General features: G+C 31.5%; 1 protein-coding gene across 3 annotated transcripts; it reads left to right on the top strand.

Annotated features, from left to right (window-relative positions):
• Window positions 1-6,587: 6,587 nt before the first annotated feature.
• On the top strand, window positions 6,588-21,498 carry LOC127701617 (homeobox protein PKNOX1-like). Of its 3 annotated transcripts, none has more exons than XM_052205591.1 (10): window positions 6,588-6,658; window positions 9,313-9,415; window positions 10,656-10,712; window positions 11,437-11,608; window positions 12,516-12,878; window positions 13,978-14,068; window positions 17,248-17,381; window positions 18,645-18,721; window positions 19,676-19,860; window positions 21,002-21,498. In XM_052205591.1, exons 2-10 carry the CDS (start codon window positions 9,321-9,323, stop codon window positions 21,130-21,132), a joined length of 1,305 nt encoding a protein of 434 aa, XP_052061551.1. In that variant the 5' UTR covers window positions 6,588-6,658; window positions 9,313-9,320; the 3' UTR covers window positions 21,133-21,498. The 3 variants fall into 3 exon arrangements, with proteins under 3 accessions (XP_052061551.1, XP_052061550.1, XP_052061552.1); XM_052205590.1 differs by having other exon boundaries at window positions 6,594-6,640; XM_052205592.1 differs by having other exon boundaries at window positions 6,594-6,658; window positions 9,298-9,415.
• Window positions 21,499-26,063: the final 4,565 nt, after the last annotated feature.

Here is a 26,063-nt window from a genome sequence, read left to right as displayed (position 1 = left end):
AAATCAGTTGAAAGAGGCTTAACTCATCAGATGGATAAAAATACAAATACTACAAATACAAGTGGATGTGGCCGGGTACTTGTACATCCAAACAAAAAAAGACACTAAGTACAGATCTGAGAGTACTCGCAGTTACTGACAGCTTGTTCAAAGCTACTAACAACTAATAAAACAAATCATGCATCTAAGACTAAATTATCAATCCATACACATCCAACATCCAATGGATTTAGTGTAAAGACGTCATAAACAGCCAGAGAAAAACATGACCTTGTGCAATGCCAAGATACAGGTATCGACAGATTGTAGATCCATGAATGTGTATATGTATATAACAATAATATTTAGTTGGCTTCAACCAAATATGAAACGTTTACACAATGGATATAACCAAACACAAATCAAGTTTGAATCTGATTGGCGTCACTTTCACTTTTCTCCAGTTATGTCCCTTTATAAATTGAAAAATTGCTGAATTTGCCGTTTTTGCACTCTAACTCAAGTTTGCCTCAACTAAATGTTATGAAACTTGCACAAAATGCTTACTACCACCATACACAGATAAGTTTGAATTAGGAAACATTGTTGAATTTAACCTCAATAGGTTTGAATTTGTACATAGACTCTTGCATATTTACAAGTGAGGACATCTTTGTTCCATGGACAAATTCTTCTTTTATTGCCTTTTATTTCGAAAATTATAATAGAAAGCTAGAAACTGTAAACAGCAAAAATGATCAGCAATATAAACCCTACAAAAAAGATGTGACCAAAACCAATGTACGACTCACTATAGGAGGCATTGCCCTTAAATGAAGTGTTTGCCTATTCATAATAGGTAGAAATTCTAAGCAGTTAACTTAAAATTATTAACATAAGATCTTCAAAATTGCCAAATATCCAAAACAATTGACTCATAGGAGTTGTGACTTTTTTAATATATATTTCATGCAATCATATTAACCATTACAGGACTGACTTGATGGTTCACCACTACTTTAGAGAGAACATTAATATAGTGCATCGAGAAAAACATTCTTTTTATCCTATCTATGAACATATCAAGAAATTCAAAATATAAGATATATACTCAAATATATATTCAAGTTACGAATTTTTTTGTGTTTGTGTATAAAGATCCTTTTCATGAAAATTACATACGTTGTGCATGGTGCATGAATCTTCTAAAAATAATTATCTTCCTTTGTTCATAACTGTAGTTGATACACTGTGTCTCCAATTTAAAATATTGCCTTCTAGTGCTTAATACAATACATAGTTTGATGTTTAGTTCCAAGTGGTAAATGGATGCATCTTCCAGTGCTTATAAGCACTTTCTTTTTAAAGGCTTATTAAATTTTGTCTACCTAGATCTTATCCAGCACTGGTGTAAGCTCTTTGTATAAAGCTTCAGATTTCAGAAGGAAGAAGAACCTGGATACTTCATGTCTTGTATACAGTAAAACAGGTGCCTTGTGTTCTGAACTTCCCATCTACCACATGTTCATTGTCCTTGAACTCGTTTTCGTTTTCGTTTTCGTGTTTCAGATACTGCCTAAAAACGAGTTTTGTTTATCATGTGACTGCTTTTAAGTTATTGGACAACTTGTTTGGTATAAAAAAAAATGTAAATCAGAAAGAGATTACCTCACCCCTGAGACTACTATAACAGTCTCAGCCTCACCTTGACATAATTGCATGGATCAGTGGTGAACGTTTTCGTGATCATTTCCATTTCTCATATACTATAAGCAATGGGTCAACTGTATTTGGTGAATGAAGGCTTGTTGGGTGTCTATGTCTGTCTAGTAGTATGGTTCTTCTGGACTGGAACCAATTTCATGGGTCAGTAGTCAATGTTAAGTCTTCATGATAATTTCCGTTTTTCAGACACTATAGGCAAAAGGTCATCTAAAGTTGATGAATGAAATGATTGTAATGTGCATGAGTCTGTCTGGCAGGGTTCTTCTGACCTTGACCTTTTTATAGTTCCGTTTCTGAAATATTATAAGTAACATGTGAACTACATGCTTGTACTTTGTATTGAATGATACTTGATTTGGGTATTTTTCTCATATACTATAGGCGCTAGTAAAACTATATTTGATGTATGTAATGATTGTAATATGTAAATGTCCGTCTGGCAGAGTTCATCTTACCTTGACCTTAATTTCACGGTGCGTAAGTCCAACGTTAAGTCTTCGTGATTAAGTCCGTATCCCATATACTTTAAGCAGTAGGTGAACTATATTTGATGTATGAAATGAGTGTTATAATTTAGTGAACATGTTTGTCTGGCATAGTTCAGCTTACCTAGACGTTCATTGGACAACGTTAAGTTGTAGTGGTTATTTCTATTTTTCAGTTATAATATAGTCAACGTGATTATATTTTTTCTAAGATACTCATATTGAGCACTTTAAATCAACTATATTTGGTGCTTGAAATGATTGTAAGGTGTACATCGTAAAGATAAAGATATGTGGTATGATTGCCAAAGAGACAACTATCCGCCAGAGTTTAAATGACGAAAATATAAGCAATTTCCATTTACCCGGGTTAATCTGACATTTGACCTTAATTTAATGGATCATTGATAATTGATATATAACGGACTGGTGTATCACTTTATGTACAAAACAATAAACGAAAAACAAATATGATATACAGCAACCATAGATATATCTATGCAGCAAAAAACGTCAACCACTTAGTAATTGTAGGCGCCTGTTTAGTTAATGTTATACTTGAAATAAAATCACAGGCGCTAGGGGCATGGACTTTGTTTGGTATTTGTTTTTTGTTTAAGATTTTTTATTAAACTGATTTCCCCTATTTTATTTGTTAATTTCTATTATCCATACAATTTTACAACTGCAGTGTATACGTGCTACTATTCTACCCGTTACCGAACGATAAAAAATATACTAACATTTGAAGGTCCCCACTATGTATTGGTTACCTAAACTGCACAAAAAAAATGTAAAATATCGTTTCATCTCTGCCTCTATTAAGTGTTCTACTAGTTATCTTTCGGTGCTTTTAACTAGTTCCTTAACTACTATCAAAGAACTTATTATTAATTGTTGTAATAAAACATATGAAAATAGTGGAATTAACCATTTTTGGAGTGTAAAAAATTGTTTGGATGTTTTAGATAAACTACGTGCTTACGTGGTCCTTTTGATTCGGTTGACAGTTTTGAGTTTTCCACTCTATATACTACACTTCCACACAATCGTATCAAACAAAAGTTTTCCTATCTAATTAGATGGTCGTTTGATAAATCTGATTGCACATTTATTTGATGCAACTCATATAAAGCTTTTTTCTCCGATGAGAAAGATAGATATGCTAGATATACTTACTGGGGGTGCGATGAGATGATCAAAGCCCTAAATTTTTCCCTTGACAACATTTATGTACATTTCGGCAATAAAGTTTATCGACAGATTGTAGGTATTCCTATGGGCACCAATTGTGCCCCTTAAATAGTAGTCTTGTTCCTATACTGTTATGAATCACAGTTTATGGCCAAACTTAGTAACATTTAATCGATAAATTCAACAACACAACATTTTTTCCTATATTTAGATAGTTCAGTATTACACCAGAAACTCTATACAAAAAATTACGACAAAAGGGATGATTTTTCTTTCCTTATTGTTAATTTTCTTTTTTTTGGACGGTGATGTTCCTTTGGCACCGTCCTACGGTGTTAATATATCCCAACTCGTTCGCTATATATGCTCGTGTCTATAGTGACGTTTTGGATTTCAATGAACGTAATCTATGTATTACTAGTAAATCGTAGCCACAAATTACTTTAAAACCTTTACTAAATTAATCCATCGATACAAAAATTTGGTTTGCAAGTTTGGCTGTACCTGAAGAAAACTTATTTTAAACGGAATGGCACATTCTAAATTTTACGGTGATGTTGTTAACTGAGCCCGGAAATTTAGATTCGATCCGGGTAAACTTATCAATCCTTTAAATAAACTTATTCTAAAAGGTAACCTATTCAGCACTGTAATTAAAATCTTTGAATATTGTTTTTATTGGTATAAATATTTATTTTGTTATCAGTAAATTAAAACCGTACTAAATATTACACATATGTACTTTCACGGTACTACAATCTGGCGATACCTTTATTTTGGCATTGCACAAGGTCATGTTTTTCTCCGCATGTTAATGACGTCTTTACACTAAATCCATTGGATGTTGGATGTGTACTGATTGATATTTAAGTCTTAGATACATGATTTTTTTATTAGTTGTTATTGACTTTGAACTAGCTGTCAGAAACTGCGAGTACTCTCAAATCTATACTTAGTGTCTTTTTTGTTGTTAGTAATGAGGGATAGATATATACCCTGCCACTTCCTGTCTCTGTTTTTGTTTGATGTTTTTCTCTGTATCTATCTGATGAGTTAAGCATTTTTCAACTGAGTTTTATAGTTTGTTCTTATGTTGTGCTGTTAAATCACTGTCCCAGGTTAGGAGAGGGTTGAGCGCTCACAAAAATGTTTAACCCCGCCACATTCTTTATGTGCCTGTCCCAAGTCAGGAGCCTGTAGTTCAGTGGTTGTCATATTTGTTTTTTCGTAAATTGTTTTGTTATAAATTAGGCCGTTCGTTTTCTCAATTGAAATGTTTCATATTTTTCATGTCGGGCCCTTTTATATCCGACTATACGGTATGGGTTTTTATCATTGTTGAAGGCCGTATGTTGTCTGGAATTGCTTACATGTGTCCACTTCATTTTAACTTCGGTGGATAGTTGTCTCATTGGCAATCATTCTACATCTCCTTATTTTTATATCTATTATATATATAATAACTGTTTTTTCCCCCAATAGTTATAATCATGATTATGGACAATGGTGTTGCTTAATTTGGGAATACTTTGTTAATTTGTAAAAAGACTCATTAAAAGGAACATTTTTAGCCTGCGTACAATCAGTTCCAAGTACATTCGATATAACATACCATAATGTTTCATTCAGCTGATGTATTGGTTTAGATTGTTCATATGCCTCTTTTAAAAGAAGGACATCAGGGGCGGATCCAGCCATTTATAAAAGGGGGGTTCCTAACCCAGGATAAAGGGGGAGGGGGTTCCAACCATATGTCCCCATTCAAATGCATTGATCGTCAAAAAAGGGGGGGTTCCAACCCCCGGACCCCCCCCCCCCCCCCCCCCCCCCCCCCCTGGATCCGCAACTGGACATTGTTCCCTAAATCCCTAAATTCTCTAATCGATACCAGTACAATTATAATAAATTGGAAAGCTACCAAGTTCAGATAGCACTGCTGCAGCATTTTTTATTTGCACCCTAAGTATAAAGTTGCTATGAAATCGACCTCGGTATATTTTATTCGAAAGATACATTTGGAGGAAAGAGAATTAAACATTCCCCACAATTCACTAACTTAAAAATACTTAGGTTTCACGGTGTGATCAAAAACATGAATACTTGATTTTATGTTAGGATCTCAGTTGTATGGAATAGTATACTGTCAATATATTGTGTCCCAGGATCTAGTGATAAAAAAATATCTGCAATTCATAATAATCTTTTAAGCATTTCTTATATATGTCTCTGATATTAATAAATAGATTGAATATACCTATGACTACTGTTACAAAATATTAATAGCTTGAGAATCATGACAAGTTTGTTATGTATTAAATTTCACTGTTTTCGTAGTCAACAAATGGTTTATGTATTTCTGGACCAATTTTAATGGTACCCCCCCACCCCCTTTTCTTTATTCTCATACTTGTCTGAGCCTTGAACAGATTTATTTAGCCAATAACTGATTTCTTGATGATGTGGAGTGCTACTTTTTACTTTTTTTAAGTATGGAAAGTAATGAAGAAAGAGATGGAAATCTGAGGCTTCGATTTAAAAAAAAAAGTTTTAGATAATTCAAATGTATAACCATGATAACAATGGGGATTTTTTTTTTAAATAAACTTGAGAATGTGAATACAAGCCATCTTGGACCACCGGAATAATCAAATGTGGGTCAGATTCTGTCAATTTACCACAACCCTTCGGTTGATTTAAGGTGTTTTAATGTATATTGACTACCCTAACTGTGCCTTCCACCTCAAGCTTTGAAAGTGTCAATCGATCAACAACAGGTCACGGCCGACTATCAGCAAATTATTTATAAGTTATACCAAAACGCTAATGAATTTATTAAACAGACAAACATGAAAACGTTTCCTAGATTATATCTGTTGCGCTTACTTTTACTTTCATATTTCATTTGGAAACGCAGAATGCGTGGTCATCAACCTTTATTTGATCGCCTGTCATTGTCAATCAAGACGTGTCATTCAATGAGAACACTGATTTGAGGGTGTCCAATGGGATGTGCTAATCATCATAAATCAAATCTAATTAAGACGACTCCTAAATTAAATTCATTGTGCAAGATTTTTCTACAATGTAATCAAACAATTTACATTTAATTACCGTAAAAACAATGTATACTTTAATGAATTTCTATGTAAAAAGTGTTAAAAAGTAGAGTTTACGTCAATGTCACGTGGTTTTGTGGGCAGTGTCGGCAAATTGATGCCCGCCATTTTGACGAAGAGTGACAACGTCTAGAAGCGAGGGTAAACTGTCAATTATATGTAAGATTGGCATGTTTTGATCTGATTTATGTATCTTTTTCTTATATTACTTCATGTAATTCTTACATTCCTCTTGTGTGTCAGTTAAATCTTGTTTAATTGAAATGGCCTACATCGTAAACAGTGTTCCGTGTATGCTGTTTTAATGATTTTTTATATCGCGTTTTCAACAAAATTTAACTTGGTCAATAGACGGGTTAGACGTTTGGATAATCAACCTGTTTTAATTTAAAGCATGAATGTTAGTTAGTTTAATATGAAAAATCTTAACATTTCTTCCTTTGTATTAACGAATATTGAATGTGTAATTTTGACCGTTACAAGATAATTGATATTTAAGTCACAAGACCGTGAAATTTGTGTAAATATAGATTTAGACTGTTGTGATATTTTAAAATTAAATATAGATAAAACTCAATAGGAATAAATTGGTACAATAACAACACACTGTTTACCAAAATAATAAGGGAATATTAAATATATTAAAACTGTTTTTCAGAGGTGAAAATGATTTTTTAATAGTGTAGTATAACGTGAGGGTACCATAATTGCACCTATTTTGAGGGGCCTGATGGGTTATTTTCGTTCTTCGTGATCAGCGCATTTTCGCTATCGCGATCCGTTTTTCTACAGATTTATTTTATTTTTATATTTTCGTGATCCGTGATCATGGAAATTTATTTTCTGTGAATCGTGATTGACAAAAAAATCAACTCGTGAATCGTGATGAGACCCCCCCCCCATCAGGCCCCTCTATTTTGACAGTTTTTTCACCTATGTTTTTTTATGATCTGTGTTGGATGATGTATCCTTATTTACTGTATGTATACATGATATAGTTCCACCAATTTAATTTTGAATCCAAATTGAATCATAGAAAAATGGGTTTGAACTGATCTCCAAACGATCCATGATTCTGTTATATATAAATGAGGAGTACCTAAATTGCACCATGCTTAAATTAACATCTGTAAAAATAAAAAAAAAATGATGTTTTGTTTTACTTCTCCAAATATTTAGAACTATTTGACAATAATGAACGTTTTCTATTCATTTTTTAAAGAATTGTTGCCTGTAACGTATTTTAATTGCTAACAATTAAAAGTTGTCTCTTTATGGACATCACATAGCCACGTTTCCGTAGATATTATTTTTCTGCTGGATACTTTGTCTGTTGATATATGCTGAGAACGTTTTTTGTATATCGTAATATATTAAGCTATGCTGACGTGCATAATGTCAATCATAAAAATACAAATTGTTTTCTTTAAGAAAACTTGTAAGACTTCCTCTGCTATGTTTGCTAAATAGGTGAAATTTGGGTACCGTGACGTTAGGTCAAAAACAAAACACAGATTCAGATGTTACAAGATTCATATCTTAATATTCAGTAATGTTCTTTTTACCTAATTTTATTACATTCTGACATGTCTGAGGCATACATGAAGCCTGAAAATGTCTGGTTTTGACATTTGACACCAGAAGCATATAGATGACGTCACCTTGTTTAGTTTCCCAAGAGATAACATCGTTTGATGGAATTTTCGTTTTATGAAATTTTACACTGAAATAATAACTGAAATGGAGATTCGTTCATTTTGCATTAAACTCGAGTTAACCATATTGTATTTGAAGTTTGGCTCAGTGAAACATGGGTTTTACTGTTGCAAATTGAGTTTACCTGGTCGTATAAGTAAGGTGGGCGTAACATGGAACTGCCAATTTTGTGTATTAATGCATTTGCACAAAAAGCAGGTATACTCTTATTAGAATTATCATTAACAATGTAATGTAACTAAAGATCTTGTTTCTGCCCCTCTGGTAAAAATTAAATAAAGAGAATTGGCTTTTGCAAAGTTCTTTTTCTATTAGAATGTACCGGTAACAGTGTAGAGTACAATACAACTAATGGCAAGACTTCCTTTTGAACCCTCCTTCATGTATGTCTATGCTTATCCATTATTAGAGGGTGTTTAAGGAAGCCTTTCCCAACTAATGAAGGTCATTCAAGAAACCCGTTTGGTTTGCATTGAAATAAGTTTCAAATGTTTTTATGCCCCTCGCAACTAAAAGTTTGGGGGCATATTGTTTTACCCCTGTCCGTCCGTCCCATTATGGGTATATAGTTATTCCAGATAACTCCGTCTTCAGTTTGAATGCTAGGAAGTTTTCACTTCGCTGACAGTTTGTTCATATATTGAAGGTGTGCATGTGGTCAGGGTTTTGATTTTTATTAATATTTGCTCTTTTAGGAGATAGTTGAACTTTGTCATTTTTGGAGTGTATACTTGCATAAGCCTTCCGGATAACTCCTTAAGTGAACCATGGACCTATCAGCTATGCGCTCCCATGCTCAACTTTGTGTATTTTAAAATAACACTTTGCATCTGCGGGGGCATCATTTATGTCTCCCAGACACAATAATATCTCAAAGAACAGTTACCTCAAAGTGGATTGCGCAGCATCACTTTGTTGTTTTGTTTTGTATGAGGCTTATCAACAAACTTAGTACAGTTGAACAGAATGCATCGAAATGAAAAAGATAATTTTGATAAAAGTCTATGATGTTATTTTTCTACAATAAATCTGTTAAAAAAGGAATTTTAACTGTAACATGTAGAAAATTTTTTTAATTGTAGAAATTTATGTTTCAGGGGTGTAGATGATGTCTGTGTTACCACCAGACATTTCACAGTACACAGGAGTAAATTTGTTAGCAGCCATTGTTACAACAGCAGGAATACAAGAATGTGATGGGTGATTTTTATTTTTTGAATTTAACAAATCTTTTAAAAGTTTTATGCTTTATAAAATAAAAAGACTGCTTGTCTTTGTAAGGAGAATTTAGGAACGTGTGGAAAATTCAGGAATGGAAGACATAGATTTATGTAATTGACAGTCAATGAGCCTCATTGAAATCTAAAACATCACCACAGACACAGCAGCAAACATTTCAAAGATGTACCCAAAATTAAACTTCATTTGCACTTATAATTAGCTCTTCACTATAAGATTATCGGAAAAAATTGAACTTGTGTTTAAAATGTATAATGTACATTTTAAGTGTTAACATCTATATAGAGATCATTGTAATGTTCATGATGTTTTTTTTATTTAGCATGTTTAGTTTTAAAATAAAGAAGAAAATGAATAATAATTGCTACTTTTCGTATTTTTGTGTACTGAGTAATTAATGAATCTCATAGATCATATTGAAAATGAAATGGGGTTCACCTTGCTTTGCGAGGTCATAAGTGTTCGACCTGGATTTATCACTGATATACATGTATATCTAAGCTTGCAAAAGATAGAAAAAAGTAATGTTTTGATCAATAAAACCACACAAATACATATAGATTCTACCACTGCATCAAGTGTGATACGATATTTATCCACTCGAGACAGTTAAATTTTCAAATTTAAAACGCGAGGCTTGCCGAGCGTTTTAAATATTTCAAATTTAACTGTCAAGAGTGGATAAATATCGTATTACACGAGATTTGGTGGTGGAATCTGTTTCTCTAATGATTTTCAAACAATATGCAGGCAAATTTATTCCTTCTTTTCGAATGATCTGCAAAAAGATGTGTTCTTTCTATGTGACGTCATCAGGCATGGTCGCCTTTTTTCATGCCGTCACAATAGGAAATTCAGAGGAAAGCAAGAAAACTCGACGTCATAATCGGATTTTAACCAATGAAGAACTGAGATCAAACGAACCACACGTTGATTAAATTTTTTTTATACAATGGGTGCAGAAAGGGATAAATTGACGAGGAATTAGAGAAATAAATATACACTACAGGCAAACAAATCCGTAAAAAGTTTTTATAGGTACAATGTATTGCTAAATATCAATATGCAGAAAAGTTGTATATAAACAAAATTTATAGTTAACCTATATGTTTACTTGTTATATTTAACCTATATGTTTACTTGTTATATTTAACCTATATGTTTACTTGTTATATTTAACCTATATGTTTACTTGTTATAGAACAGAAACAACAAAGAACAGTTCAGAAACAGAGGATGAAAAGAAGGCTATATATAGGTAAGGTTGATAGATGAATCAGCTATCACTTAATGATACCCTTAATGACATTGTTGTACAGTTCACATTTCAATACACATCAGGTAACCCACAATTACTTGGATATATGCAAGTAGCGATTTAATATGATTCATCTAGAAGACTTAAGTCCAGGACTGCCTGAATTAATCCTTTAAACTTGCCTTTGTAGAAATGGAATTTGATTTGCAGATTACAATGAGAAGAAGTTGATACTTAACAAAGTTGGCTCTTTTGACGAATGTGCAACATTTTGTACTTGAGGCAAGACATAGCGATCCTACATTCTGTCAACAGCAGCAGCATCAACAATTTTAGATTCAGACTTTGGTTAAACATTTTTAAACATCAATAACTTTGTCAAATCTTTCTGGAATGAATGAAACATGGACCAACACTTTTTTATGGTCAAAAGAAATAAGCAAAATTGACAAAAATAATAACTGTGTTTATATCATCAGAAAATGAAACACTTCACAACAAAAATATATCCAAATGAAAAATCAAACCAGTGACATATCTGCTTATATTTGTACCAAGTTGATCAAACTCTAACCAGAAATAATATTCCAATAATTTTAGGGGGAAAAAAGTTTTATATGAAATATATAACAAAATATTTGTGATTTATTCTTATTGTGTTACACTGTATTTCTGAAAGAAGCCTGGTTTTATTATTGTTTACTTGATATGATTTCTATTTCAGCCATCCGTTATTTCCATTATTAGTGTTGTTATTTGAGAAATGTGAACAGGCCTCACAGTCGGCAGATTGTCCCAGTTCTGACAGTTTTGATATTGATATTCAGTCCTTTGTACAACGTCAAGAGAAAGACCGAAAACCTTTTTTCAGTGAAGACCCAGAATTAGACAATTTGGTATGTTTGTGTCACTGTGTAGTTTGAATAACCCAAAAGGCTAAGTTTATTACTTTACTTGTATTTTTTGGAATTTATAAAAGTTGCTACAGCTTTGCCGAAGTTAAATAAACATTATACTTGCAAATATAATTTCAAAGCTGCATTTGCAGTTTTTATGGATAAATATGTTATGCTTGCATATACTTATATGTAAAATTAAAGAGTAGTTGAAAATCTATTCAAAATCTTATTTTATTTTAACGATTAAAAACAGACAGATAATACTACTTCAGTTCTTTGTGTTGCTTGTATCTTTTATTTATTACAAAATTGCATGTTGAGGATATGGCAGATCTTATTTACAAAGGAGGAGGTACATCAAAAAATGTATGATAAGTCATGATAAGAGACATTATTTGGCCCCTGAAATTGCAAAAATAGAAAAATTAATAATTTAATAAAGCCTTTCAAAATTATGTTAATTTTATTGATAAATGGACAGGTTAATATAATCTGGACACTTCAGTGCAGAAAAGTCACTTGTGATGACACTATGATGTCTTAAACAGAAATTGACATATTTGAGGTAAGATGACCATTTTACACAGTTTTTTAGACAAAAAAGATGTGAGGAACAGCAATAGTGCTTGTTAAAAATAAATGAACACAGTTAGGCAGCTTTTCCAAGAAATGTTTCACTCCTGACGTTTAAGTTGTGCATATAGGTATGTACCATCAGTTTGAACTACCTTCATAAAAATTTAGTTAAGAAACTTCTTTAATACAATTTTAATGTGTCATACTTAAAGCATTTTTTATGCCTTTAAGCATGTTGAATCCTACCTTCAGTTTGAGCCACACCATTTAAAAACTTTAGCTGAAGCATTTTAATAACATTAATCAATTTTTATATGTCTGTTTATAGATGGTCAAAGCTATTCAGGTATTACGCATTCATCTGTTAGAATTAGAGAAAGTGAACGAACTATGTAAAGACTTTTGTAATCGTTACATTAATTGTCTAAGAGGAAAACTTCAAAGTGAACAATTGTTGAAAGTGGAATCAGACTTTGACGATTCAGATGTTGGATCACCACCGCCCTCAGGTACAAAGAATGTACCAATAGCCCCAATGATTACATCTACAGCCAACAATGTGATGTTAGGACAGACAGTGTCTCCAGCCTCCGTGTCAATGCCACAGTTAGGTCCAGGTCAGATTATGTCTGGTGGCACGATATATCAAATGGTTCACACTCCACAAGGCCTGGTGGCTCAACCAATACAGGTATGTGAATGTTATATTCAGAAATTATCACAGATAACTTTTAAAAAAAAAACTTTCATATTGTCTGATATATAATGCAAAATTTAATTTTACTCCCCTATAAATGACTGATATAGTCATATTGTTGGACTATTATATTTGTTTTTGCTCTTGTTCTTTCTGAGTTTTGAGGTACCAAGAAGCTGAAACATTTTTTATTTTTTTATGGAATTTTATATTTTATCTAATTAGAATGAAATTCTTTTCTTCAAGAGGAGAACTTATTGAGTTTTTGCTTTAGATTATCTGAAACTCATACAGTTTGCATGGTATCAGGGCCCTAAGTTGACCAGTATGACCCTTTTTTCATGGTACATACAAATAAATGTTTAGCACTTTGTTTGTCAAGCACAATATTGTGTTTACAGTTGGTTTTGTTTAGTATTCCAATGTTGACATCATGGTTGTTTTTTCATGATAAGCTCACCATTGATTATTTTTATGCCCCTGCCTCATCAAAATTTTATGAAACATATACACAATACAAAAAATCACAAACCACAGAGTTTAAATTTTGGCAGTATGTTATCAACAGTTCTAGAGTTATGCCCCCTTTTTAAATTTGAATATTGCTCATTTTTTCAGTTTCAGCACTCTTACTAAAGTTTGTCTCATCCAAATTTTTATGAAACTCCTACACAATGCTTAAAACCACAACAAGGAGACAGAGTTTGAATTTGGGCAGTGAGTCGTTTATCGAGTTATGCCACTTTTTAACTTGGAAAATTGCAAAGCTTGAGCGGGGGCATTCGTGCCCTCAGACACATTCTTCTTTTATTTTTAGAGGTGTGATAAAGGACATTTACAAGCAAATGATGGTAGATTGAGCTGTCTTGTTTTAAAAAGTAGAATCTGTCTGTTTTTAAGATTAAATACACTACAAAATGAATGAGTCATATCTGTTTGTAGCTAAATTTTAAAAAAAAATCCTCTAATGATGCATTATATCTTTTGAAACTTACTATCGGTAGGTATTTAACACAGTAAATTCTGAAGAGTTTTTATATAACATAAGGTATTGTATCTACTTTGATAAATATGAATAACTTTTTCTTCTCAGTTTCAAGCAGCATCAAATCCAGTCCAGGTCCATGGTAGCACACCAATATCACAGATTGGTGTCAATTCTGTTACTCCAGCGGCAAGTGCAGGTAATATATCACTTCAGTAATTAAAGTTAACAAAAAATCACAGTCTGGTGATCATGCCTTGGCATTATTACCTTGAGTTTTAATGTTTGTGGTTTCAATACCCTGCTTGGAAAAACCAAATACCTTTAGATTTGGCAATTACTGCTTCATAGACAGCTTCACTTCCACATACATGGTACATTTCAGGGTTAGAGCAAAGGCTGGTCAGTTAAGAGTCAAAATTATGTGTCAATGTATGTTTAAATATCTTTCCTGCAAACTGATAACATATGATGAACTACATGAAGACAGTTGAGTATAAACACTGGATATTCATTTGACATAAATTAACTGTAATTTCACAGATAGCTGTTTATTATGTTCACCCTAGTACTAATTTCAGATACATTTAGAATTTTGTCTGTATAAAACATTTATGATAAATATTGAAATTGTTCACTTTTACACGGCTTACTTTTTTCACATACTACATCTTTAAAATATTGTTGGAGATTTAACTAAAGCAGAATTTAAGATTTCTTGATTAAGAATATATTAATTATTTGAATATATTCTTTATTTCATTTTATTATATACATTTTCCTGCATAAAAAGATTGATATTTGAAAAGCATTACTATATTGTTGTCATAAGATCAAAGAATACCTTGTCTTGATTAAATAAAAGATTATTGAAGATTGTTATAAAACACTAATAAGTTTGTTTTACAATCAATATTTCATTATTTGGACAATTGTTCATTAATTAAGCTCTATGTTTATTATATAATTAGGAAAGAAATTCTTCTCAGTAATTAAATATTTTGATTAAAATTAAAAAAAAAAACAAAAAATATATATTTATAAAAGTAAAGTCAACATTAAGTTTAAATAATAAAAAATGTAATAGCCGAATTAAATAGTCTGTTTACATGTATACTTAAATTCAATGCATGGAACAGTTACTCAGAGCTCCAGATAAGAATTCACAAATTGGTGTTTTTACCCACCATTTTTTTATGTAATTGGGTGATAAAGTTTTTTAATTGCATTATCGATTCCAATTCACCCCTCATGCAAATATCAAATTGGGTTTTTCACCACCAAGCTCCTTAATGTATTGGGTTTTTTCATCAACACAATATTGAATATTTAGGCATGTTAAAATCACATTATATCAACCCCAGATGTGTTTCCATCTTTAATGTGTTTCTTTCTTTGTATATGTGCTTAGCTGTTTTATTTGGTTTATTCACTGACGAGCAATTGTACGTTAAATTTGTGTCCTGTTTTAAAAGTTCTGTCAGTTTTGTATTTTCTCAAAACTTATGTAAACTGCAGCTGGTGTCACTAGTTGAACAGTAACTAATTGCCTTTCTAGATCCCATATGATCACCCTACAGTTTATAGTTGGGGTAGGTGTGGCTAAGTGTTTAGATTTTTATGTAATATATGTGAAATTTAGGTGCTGTAAGAAAGTTTTGCCAGTCCTTTCACCTATTTGCCAGATCTACTTTTTAATAAAAATAAAAAGTAGTTCCCAGATTTAAGATATACCCCAAAACCTTGAGATTTATAGGGTGGTTTAATGATGGAGACCACATTCAACTTAAATTTACAAATAATTCTGCAACATCAAGTAAATAAATGACAATGTTATACTGCACTTGCCAATAAGACAACTATCTTAAGCATCCAGAACAATTAGACCAAAACAAAGAAAGTGTCAAGCTGCATAATTTGACGTAAAAAACGGATATGTGTATTCATCAACTAAAATGAAAAAAATAATATATAAACTGTTTTTGTTTAATTCAATTTACATAAATCTGGGTTAAGTTGTCCCTTATCAGAACTTTTGGTTTCCGATGCTTTCCAACTACATATCATGTCATAATTGATTTGGCCTTTCACTTTTTCCAACTGATTTCATTTTTGACGAAACCTCGTGTTTATCGTTCTATAGCAATGTTCTCGTTAAGGTACGCAAACATGCCCGTGCGTTCAATGGATGCTTCCTAAAATCACTAGCTGAGTCCTGTTATCATCATAACTTTCCCTCAGCTATCAAAAAGAAGCCGAAAACATGCTTCTATTCAATATTTTTATCGGACATTTACTTTCATTTTAATTCATTGTATGTTATGATAAATCCCGAGCATTTCGAAAAAATATGACAGCATGTCACACGCTAATTGGATAAACGCCGAGAATATCGAAATGTTTTCATAAACACGTGTACCTTTTGAGCAACGGAAAATTCCAACAGGGACCCATTACAGCTACTTGATGCAGGGCTCTATTTTAAGAACGAAAAGACATTTCCAATTATAAATATTAAAAAAATAGATTTATGCGACGACTGTAATCAGATAAGGGTAAATAACGCAAAGGATAGCGAATAAAAGCGTTAAGAACTCATGGTTTTGGCATATAATTGGGTTTTCCGTTGAATTAATTGGGTTATTGAACCCTGCAATGGGCAATTGCATTGGGTTTTTAATTATTTGTATTGCGTGATCATGCAAATACGCAGCTTATCTGGAGCTCTGAGTTACTGCTTTGTGACTTCGTGTTGTTTTTCAAAATGTTTGATTTTTCTATTCACCTAATAATAAAATTTACAAATGTAATGTGTAATTCAATGCATTACTTTGCAAAAGTAATTGTAATGTAATGCATTACTTTGATAAATGAATGTAATTGTAATTTAATGCATGGTTTTGTCAAAGTAATTGTAATATAATGCATTACATTGCAATGTAATTCGCCCCATGTCTGATTTGTATATCAGGGTAACTTTCCTATGTTTTATTTTTTTGTAAGTGTTTTGTAATGCAAATTTTTGCATGACCTGACAAGAAAAACACCTGAAATAAGGTATAAAGATAAATATCTTACAATAAAGGCTTTTATTTCCATTTTATGTGAAAAATGTGTAAATTTGACCAAAAACCTTAAGTTATTGTTATTATAGGCTGCTTCTTCATTATAATTATACTTCCTGTTAGAATATGTATTGATACCCTCATAAGCTTTATCATGTTCATGATTGTAACTACAGAACTATTAACTGGAATTTTTACATGTTTGAATTATTCTAGTTTTTATGTCTCATTTGCAATTACACATACATATACATGTGTAGTAGCCAAAATTTTGTATGAGTTGCTGTTTATTATGTATTAATGGTGATTACAGGTGCTTTGTCAGCATTAGCAGGTCATTTAAGTTCTGATGATGAAGATGGTAGTGATAAAAAGAAGAGTAAACGAGGAGTTTTACCGAAGTCAGCAACTCAAGTCATGAAATCATGGTTATTCCAGCATATTGTTGTATGTATCGTAATAATTTCAAAATGAGATAAAAGGATAGGGGCTCATATATATTTTGCCGTGTGTTTACAATATAACTATTTCATTACAAATGTAAAATATTTATTCAAATGGAATAAATAAATTTTTATGCCCCTGACGTAGCGGAGGGGGCATTAAGTTTTACCCTTGTCCATCCAAACATCTGTACGTCCCAAAATTGGTTTCTGTTCTCTAACTTAGTTTGCCTCAACCAAATGTTATGAAACTTATACACAATGCTTATTACCACAAAACACAGATCAAGGTTGAATTTTGGTGGCATCAATTTTACCTTTCTAGAGTTATGCCCTTTACAAACGAACAATTTTTCTTTTCCATTCCCTTATAAGATAGCCTCAACCAAATGTTATGAATCTTGTACACAATGCTTATTACCACAAAACACAGTTCAATTTGAATTTTGGTGGCGTCACTTTTACTGTTCTAGAGTTATGCCCCTTTACCATGTTTACAAATGGAAAAATTTCTGAATTTTTCGTTTCCGTTTCTTACTTACTTTTGCATCAACCAAATGTTATTAAACTTATACACAATGCTTATTACCACAAAACTCAGATCAAGTACAAATTTGGTAGCGTCACTTTTACCGTTCTTGAGTTATGTCCCTACATAATGTTATATGCAAGAGGGGGCATCATCTATGTCCCATGGACACATTCCCCATTTATTTCAAAAGGAAACAATACAAAGTGTGGTATTTTCCCTACAAAAAAATGACAAATATCTACAACAAATATATTTTTATTTCTTTATATTTAAAATTTGTAAGTATTTTTAAGAAAATGCATTATACTGCAGCTAGAACACTTCTGTTGTCTTTCTACCAATTTCAGTAACAGAGTGATATTTTGTGCAATGTCGATTTCTTGTCACGTTACTTTTCTTCACAATTTGGGGTTAAGGGATGGAATGATGTATTTTTGTGTTAACATTTTCATACAATAATTTAGCCATTTTCAGCTGCAGTATAAAAACAGTATTAGGTTAATGTCGTAAAAATATCAACTGTTTTTTGTTTTCAGTACAAAACAGTTGAAGGGCTCGTAAACTTCTCTCTTCCCCAGTTCCTAAGCCTCATACAAAAAGTTGATATTTTTCTAACATTGACCTGATATTATATATTTCTTTATGTTTGTTAAATTTGAGATAAAGGTGATTGACATTATGTTTTGATTAAATCAAATGTATACACTAAAGCTGCAATTGAGTATTTTATTTTAGCATCCATATCCAACAGAAGATGAAAAAAGACAGATTGCTAATCAAACTAACCTCACTTTATTACAAGTTAATAATTGGTAAGTGATTAAACAAGAACTAAAAGTAAATTTTGTTTGTTTTGAATGATAGTTGTCCCAATTGTAGTGGTAACTGGTTTTATTAAGAGAATGATTAAAAATATGTTTTGAACAAGTGTGGCAACCTTTGCTAGAATTCAAATATTTTGTTTTCACACATGAATTATAGTACTAATTCCTTCATGGTTCAAACAACATTGAAAAATCTCTAAGATTCCATCCTCATTACAAGACTCCTTTTATGGTGCTAATGAGGTGGTCATATTAAAGAGAATAACTGCTTTAACAGTGTAAAACTGATGAAAATGATAAAAATTTCGTTGCCATGGTTATCCTCTGTGATTCTGTTGCCATTATAGTTTACATTGCATTGACGTCTTTGCATTGAAAAAAAATGTCTTTTAGGACAAATATATATAATTTGATTTCTTTAATCTTGTCAAAAATGGTATCAGAATAACAATAACAAAAAAGAGATTTTTTTTAATTCTGAAGATAAATTCAGTGGCAATGACAAATTTAAACAAAAAGTCCAAAATAGATTCTCATCATTCCTGGTACTTATCTGGATACATTTGGTATAGAGTAAACAAAAGATTAATAATCAAACATAGAAAATCTACCATTACAAAGTTCACCTCATCATGAGACCAGAGGTTAAACTTAAATGAAGCCAAGGAAGCATTAAATATAGGTCATAGTCCTTGTCGAGGATGCTTTACTCTCAAAGATGAATCCTTACACATAAATAGATATTTGAAGGTCATACATACTGTATCTTAGTCACAAGTCATGTACATTTTGTTAACCCACTGATCATGATTAATGATTGGGAGGAGATGGCGAAAATCTTATTTACCCTGCCACATATTTCAGTTAGAAACCCAACCAGCAGTTATATTATGTTATATGTTTGATTGTCTTTTATTTTAATTACTAAATCATTGTTTTTAGGTTTATAAATGCTAGGCGAAGAATACTTCAGCCAATGTTAGAGGCCAGCAATCCAGAACAAGTCAAAACCAAAAAGTCCAAACCTCAAACTCGACCATTACAACGATTTTGGCCAGAGAGTCTGGCAAATCTCCAGCCACAGATTACTCCTGCCATAATGACAATAGCCTCTATACAATCACCAGGTTTGTCCTTTTATATATAAAACTGCAAAAGTGATTAAATGAAAATTTTGTGCATCTTAGTTTTTCTAGATTTACCTTCAGGAACACTCAAACCCAAATTGTTTAAAAGTCAGGGATGTATAAATAAGTAGAAACAACATGCCATATCACCATAAAAGGGAAAATAGCTTTATTTGGCTATAGTCAAATTTGCCTGAAGTAGTGGGAATGATTAATGTTCTTATAAAGTACTATGAATGTTTGAACTCACAAACTGAAAACCTGTTGCAGCTATTAATGGAATTTAAGGTACTGGAATTAAAAAGAAAATATACTGATTACTGTTTTCATGAAAGAAATTAATTTGGTTGATATAATGACACCTTAAAATCATATACTAGCAGAAAGATTTCTTAATATTTTACTGATGGAGAATATTTTTCACACAGTCAGAATTTTTTATACCTCTCATCATAATGCTTTGAAGTTTGATTTAAAGTTAAAATTGTTAATATATAAAATAAGGAGATCATGTATGATTGCAAATGAGACAAATATTCATCCTTGACCAATTGATGCAAATTTAAACAACTAAAGGTAGCCACATGCCTTCAACAATGAGCAAAACCCATACCATATAGTCAGCTATAAAAGGCCTTGACAAGACAAAATGTGAAACAATTCAAAAGAAAAAAGTGAATTTGGGATTAGCATTCCATGGTTTCATAATATATCAAAACATGTTCTTGTTCAGTTTATTGAAAACAGGAAAATACTTTAAAATCTTTAGATGTTTGATAGTTAGTGCACCAAGTGGAAGTGATTGGATTAAAGATCAGTAAATAAATAAACATTGATACAAACCTAAATTTTATAATACCTTTAATTTATCCAGTAAAATCCATTTCCTTTGATTTCTGTGTTCTGCAAATAAAGTGAAAGCCAATCTGTTTTAATAAAGTGTTAGTTGAAATGAATTTTATTGTTCAAAAAGACAAGTGGATCATATACAAGTTTTGCAACTTAGTAATGTCTTCTCCAAAACAAACATAAATATACACATTAATGAACATTGAATGTTGAGTTGTTGTTCTTATGGTGTTCAGACAAGAAGGATATACATATTTCATACCTTGAACATTTGGTAAAACATTTTTTTCAGAAGAAAAACCAGGTTTCAAAGATATGAACAGTAATAGTGAAAAGACAGACGATACAGAAACAGGGAACCAGTCATCATCTCCTGTCCCAGTAACAGACAGCACAGCACTGACAATTGATGATAATTCATAGCATCTGTTTCTATTAATTCTGGTTAAATATTGAAATCTGTCCTACTGGATTATTGTAAAAAAATTACTCATTCAATTTATACAGGCATGTAAATGTTTTGACATTTGCCATTTCAGAATATAAGGATGTGTGGGTAATTTCATTGTTTGTACACCAGAATGAAAGCATCCTTATGCCATTGTTTAGGACACTTTTAACCAATCATAATGATTATGCTATTGTTTAGGACACTTTTAACCAATCAAAATGATTATGCCATTGTTAACCAATCATAATCATTATGTCATTGTCTAGGACATTGATAACCAATCATAATCATTATGCCATTTTTGTCTCGCCTTGACGGAGTCGAAAAGCGAGACATAGGTATGCGGCGGCGGCGTTAACAATGTATTAGTTTGTGATTAGGTCTAGTTTATGGTGAACCACTAGTGGTAGGTCAATGATATTTGGTATGCAGTTGTATTAGCATTGGCACATCTCATTACCATGGAGATTATTTGGCCCCACCCCCTCAGTCAAGGTCTATTGACTTTGAAACTTTTCATAGTTTACATGTGTTAGTTTGTGATTAGGTCAATTTATGGGGCACCACTAGTGGTAGGTCAATGATATTTGGTATGCAGTTGTATAAGCATTTGCATATCTCATTTCCATGGAGATTATTTGGCTCTGCTCCCTCTTAGTCATGGTCTATAGACTTTGAAAATTTTGCTAAGTTAACATGTATTAGTTTGTGATTAGGTCAGTTCAAGGGGAACCATTAGTGGTAGGCCAATGTTAATTGGTGTTCAGTTGTATAAGCATTAGCACATCTCATTTCCATGGAGAATATTTGGCCCCGCCCCCTCAGTCATGGTCTATTTACTTTGAAACTTTTGCTTACTTTACATGTATTACTTTGTGATTAGATCAGTTTAAGATGAACTGCTAATGTTAAGTCAATGATATTTGGTATGCAAATTTATTGGCATTTGCAAGTATCGTTTCCATGGAGATTATATAGCCCCACCCCTGATCATGGTTCATTGACTTTGAAACTTTTACATAGTTTACAAGTTAATGTTTGTGTTTAGGTTTGTTTAAAGGGAACGACTTATAATAGGTCAATGGTATTTGGTATGCAGTTGAATTAGCATTGGCACATCTCATTCCATGGAGATTGTTTAGCCATGTACCTTCAGTCATGGTTCATCGACTTTGAATATTTGCATAACTTACATGTTAAAGTATTGCTATTTTAATTTCAACATTTGCATTATCAAAATTACAAAAAGGCGAGACATATCTCTGTGATAACAGTTTATTTAGGAAATAGTTAACCAATCATATTCATTAATTCATTGTTAAGGACATTGTTAACCAATCAAAATTTGTTGTACACATCTGCAATTATTACATAGAAATGAAAGCATTAGATTCTGAAATGGTAAATTTCTGTTACCTTTGGTAAATGTTACATAGAAAGTAAAAATTTCCTCAACCCTTCCAATGTAAATATCTACTAATGCATTAATGATTTGTTTGTAAAGTAGCTTTGTTTTGGAAAAGTACATAAGAGATTTCAAGCTTTTCTGTAGGAACGTTCGTTTTTAACAAAAATCATATGAAATCTTTGGTGATGTTTGTTATGCTTTTGATTACCACAAAGAGTTTGCTTTTAACTCATCAGTTTTAATTACCACAAAAGTGTTTGTGTTTTACTCATATGTTTACAAAATGAAATGACTCAGTTTTATAGAGTTCTCTGTAGAGGGGCGTAAAGAGGAGGTATCTGCACGGAAGAACGCAATTCTTTGCAATTGCGAAGTTGCAATTTCACAATGAACGAACAATTAAAAATTCTTCGCATTGATCTTTTTACCAATTTCACAAAACACGGTGAATAACGAAACCTTTTTCACGGCTGCACGTGAAATAAAAATGGCGAAACACATTGCACGAAAATAACCCTTTACCACCCTCTCTGTAATGCCAGTAGATTGTAACTATATTGCAATCAATAGTAATGTGATAATCATCATAGCAAGCAATATTTGTCTCCTCTAATCAGTAAGTAAGCATTGTCTACCTGCATAAAAACACTGTATATTTTATTCCCTTGTGTTTTTGCATAAACTAGTGTGTATTATATTATAAATTATATACAAGTTAATTCACACAGAATTCAGGTTTCATTATTTCATGGTTTTCGGTGCTCAACCTGAAATTAAAGTATTACTTAATTCATTTAACTTAAAAACAAGTCTGATTATTCATCTGTAAGCAAAGTTACATTAAATGTGGCTTAGAAAGGCAAAGAGGTTTTGTTAAGTTACCAATTTTTAATATCAAATTATGTCTATTACATAACACATAATCAAAGTTTTTTATTTTCTTCTTGGGGAAATAATAAGGCAATTAATTACCTTTTGGTGTCAGTTATAAAATTTAAAAAAAAATGAAATAGATGAAAACATTATTTTTACTTAGGCTAGATGAATTTATTTGTACAGATAGATTTCACTCAGGCCAAATGAAGGGTTAATTCTATAAAGACGTTTTGGTGAACCATGTATTGAAATCCAGGATTCCAAAATTTTTTTTACAATTTGAATGCTTTCTTTGTCCTCTTAATACTTCCTGCACTAAAGCAGGTTAATTCATCAATCATATGTAGATGTCAGACAACGTGTTTCAGCTCATTCTGATCAACTGCTACAGGTTTAAGACTTGATCTTTTATTAGCAATACATATTTCACAATTTTCACATACAGAACGTAAAAGATCTAAATGATATTATGTTGCATATCAAAATTATTTGTGAAGTTTTACCAATGTCTTATGTTTCTCTGTTGGAATCATTTCATCAATGTCATTAAGTATGTTTTATTTTGAGCTTAATTCAGGCTTTGTTTTCAAAATGTTCACACAATAGTGTCCACTAGATGTGAATTCTAACTCAACTGGATTGTTAAACATAGTTGCTTCATCTTTAACTCCAGGACAGTTACGACTACTTGGTGAGTTAAGATAATCTAACAGATAGCTAATAATAAGTTTTCAAGTCCATCAGTACTTTGTGCGATCATTCAAATTTGCTTAACCAATTCCAATGAAATTTTAACTTAACATTAGATTGGAACTTCTGGTAAGAGTTGGTAACTGTATCTTCCTCTTAAAAAAAAATTATAAAGAAATTTTAGATAACATATTGTTAAGAATATATCATAGGTAATTGAATTTCTTAATGAGGCTCTTTAAACCCTATAAACTTGACAGTTGATGCAAAAGTCTTGATGTCTATCAAAAAAGCATATGTGACCAAAAATGCATGTTACAAGAATACTGCATAAAGTTTATGTAGTTTCCTTTATATATCCTCTGTCCAAAACAGTCCTCTGTTCTCTTTGTTGGCCAAAATGTTTCATCTGTGATGAATGACCTCATTACTTTTCATCCTCATCTAGTAGGTCATTGTGATCTATAGCATAAACATGGCAAATGAATTACAAAAAAAATTATTATTCAAAGTAAAAAAGTTATGTGATTTCATATAAGAACAATATAGTTGATCTATAAAGATAATTACGTCCCAAAATTAATAAAACTTTGAAATGTCTTGTGGAAAGGTATAATTCTGCAGCTACACTATAATTGAACAAAACAGTATAAAAAGATATTTTGTTGTGTTAATATTATTTATATTGTTTTCTTCCTTTGTTGGCCAAAATAGTTCATCTATGATGATTGACCTCATTACTTTTCATCCTCATTTAGTAGGTCATTGTGATCTATAGCATAAACATGGCAAATAAATTACAAAAAAAAAGTAATTCAATGTAAAATAGTTCAGTGATTTTATATAAGAAACATATAGTTGATATTTCTTTTAAGTTAGTTACGTCCCAGAATTAATAAAACTTTGATATTTCTTGTGGAAAGGTATAATTCTGCAGCTACACTATATTTGAACAAAAAAGAATTAAAAAATATTTTGTTGTGTTAATATTATTAATACTGTTTTCTTCCTTTGTTTTTATGACATATAATATATTGCAATGCTTTTAAAGTTAAAACAAAATAATTGTGAAATACCAGAATTTTGAGCTTGGAAATTTCTTTAATAGTAAAATGTATAAGTACAAAATGTAATATAAACAAGTTGCATATTTTAATATGTCAGTTTTGCTCAATGTCTAAATGTGATTTACAATTAACTTTTATAAATGTGAGCAATTAGTTCATTCACAGGTATCTTAAATGTTGTTTCTTTTGGAAGGAATCTTAGTTATCAATTTCTTGAAACATTAAGCATTTTGAGTATATATTAAAATTCAAATGTTTTAATCTTGCAATTTATATGAAATGTTTGCATGTTTAACAAAAGTTAGACATTAGTATATCTAGACAACTATAAATATAGCTTCCAAAACATTTATTTACTGAATTAACAATGTTTCATCTTTACTCTAGAATTATTATGTTTCTATTTGATTCATATGTTTTCCTGATTCTACTGTAAAATTGAATTATTTTGCTAACAATAAGATTTTAGATCCTGTATGCAGGTGGACAATGTGCTTAGGGTTATTCCATTAAAATGGATTTTAGAGGGAAGGAAGGGTCTTCCAAACCAAACTCCCAACTGACACATTTTCTCTGCATAATTATGTAAAAAAATATGGACACACAATCAAAAATGGCCCAGAACCTTTTTTCAAAATAAAACTTTCATCTTTCATTCATTTTAATGGAATAGTCGTGATTATATCTTTATTCACAGAGTTTATCTCAGTATGAATAAATAATCAGCATCTCTGCTACACTAAAATGTGAAGTACATTTCATATATAACAGTTTCTTTTAAGAGACTGGATGTTTAAGTATTTAACTTTTTGAGTCATCCTTTTAGTACATGAGATAAGCTTTGATTTGGTATGGAAAAGTT

Source organism: Mytilus californianus, unplaced genomic scaffold (assembly GCF_021869535.1).
Source record: "Mytilus californianus isolate M0D057914Y unplaced genomic scaffold, xbMytCali1.0.p SCAF_5, whole genome shotgun sequence".
Classification (NCBI taxonomy): Eukaryota; Metazoa; Mollusca; class Bivalvia; order Mytilida; family Mytilidae; genus Mytilus; species Mytilus californianus.
The sequence above is the reverse complement of the archived record's forward strand: the minus strand, read 5'-3'. Positions and strand labels throughout refer to the sequence as shown.

Bases quoted from the DNA above. Each gene is read 5' to 3' on its own strand.
- LOC127701617 (XM_052205591.1), top strand. From the start codon at position 9,321: ATGATGTCTGTGTTACCACCAGACATTTCACAGTACACAGGAGTAAAT. The intron at 9,416-10,655 runs GTGATTTTTATT...TACTTGTTATAG, and splicing joins GGAATACAAGAATGTGATGG to AACAGAAACAACAAAGAACA. The intron at 11,609-12,515 runs GTATGTTTGTGT...GTCTGTTTATAG, and splicing joins ACCCAGAATTAGACAATTTG to ATGGTCAAAGCTATTCAGGT.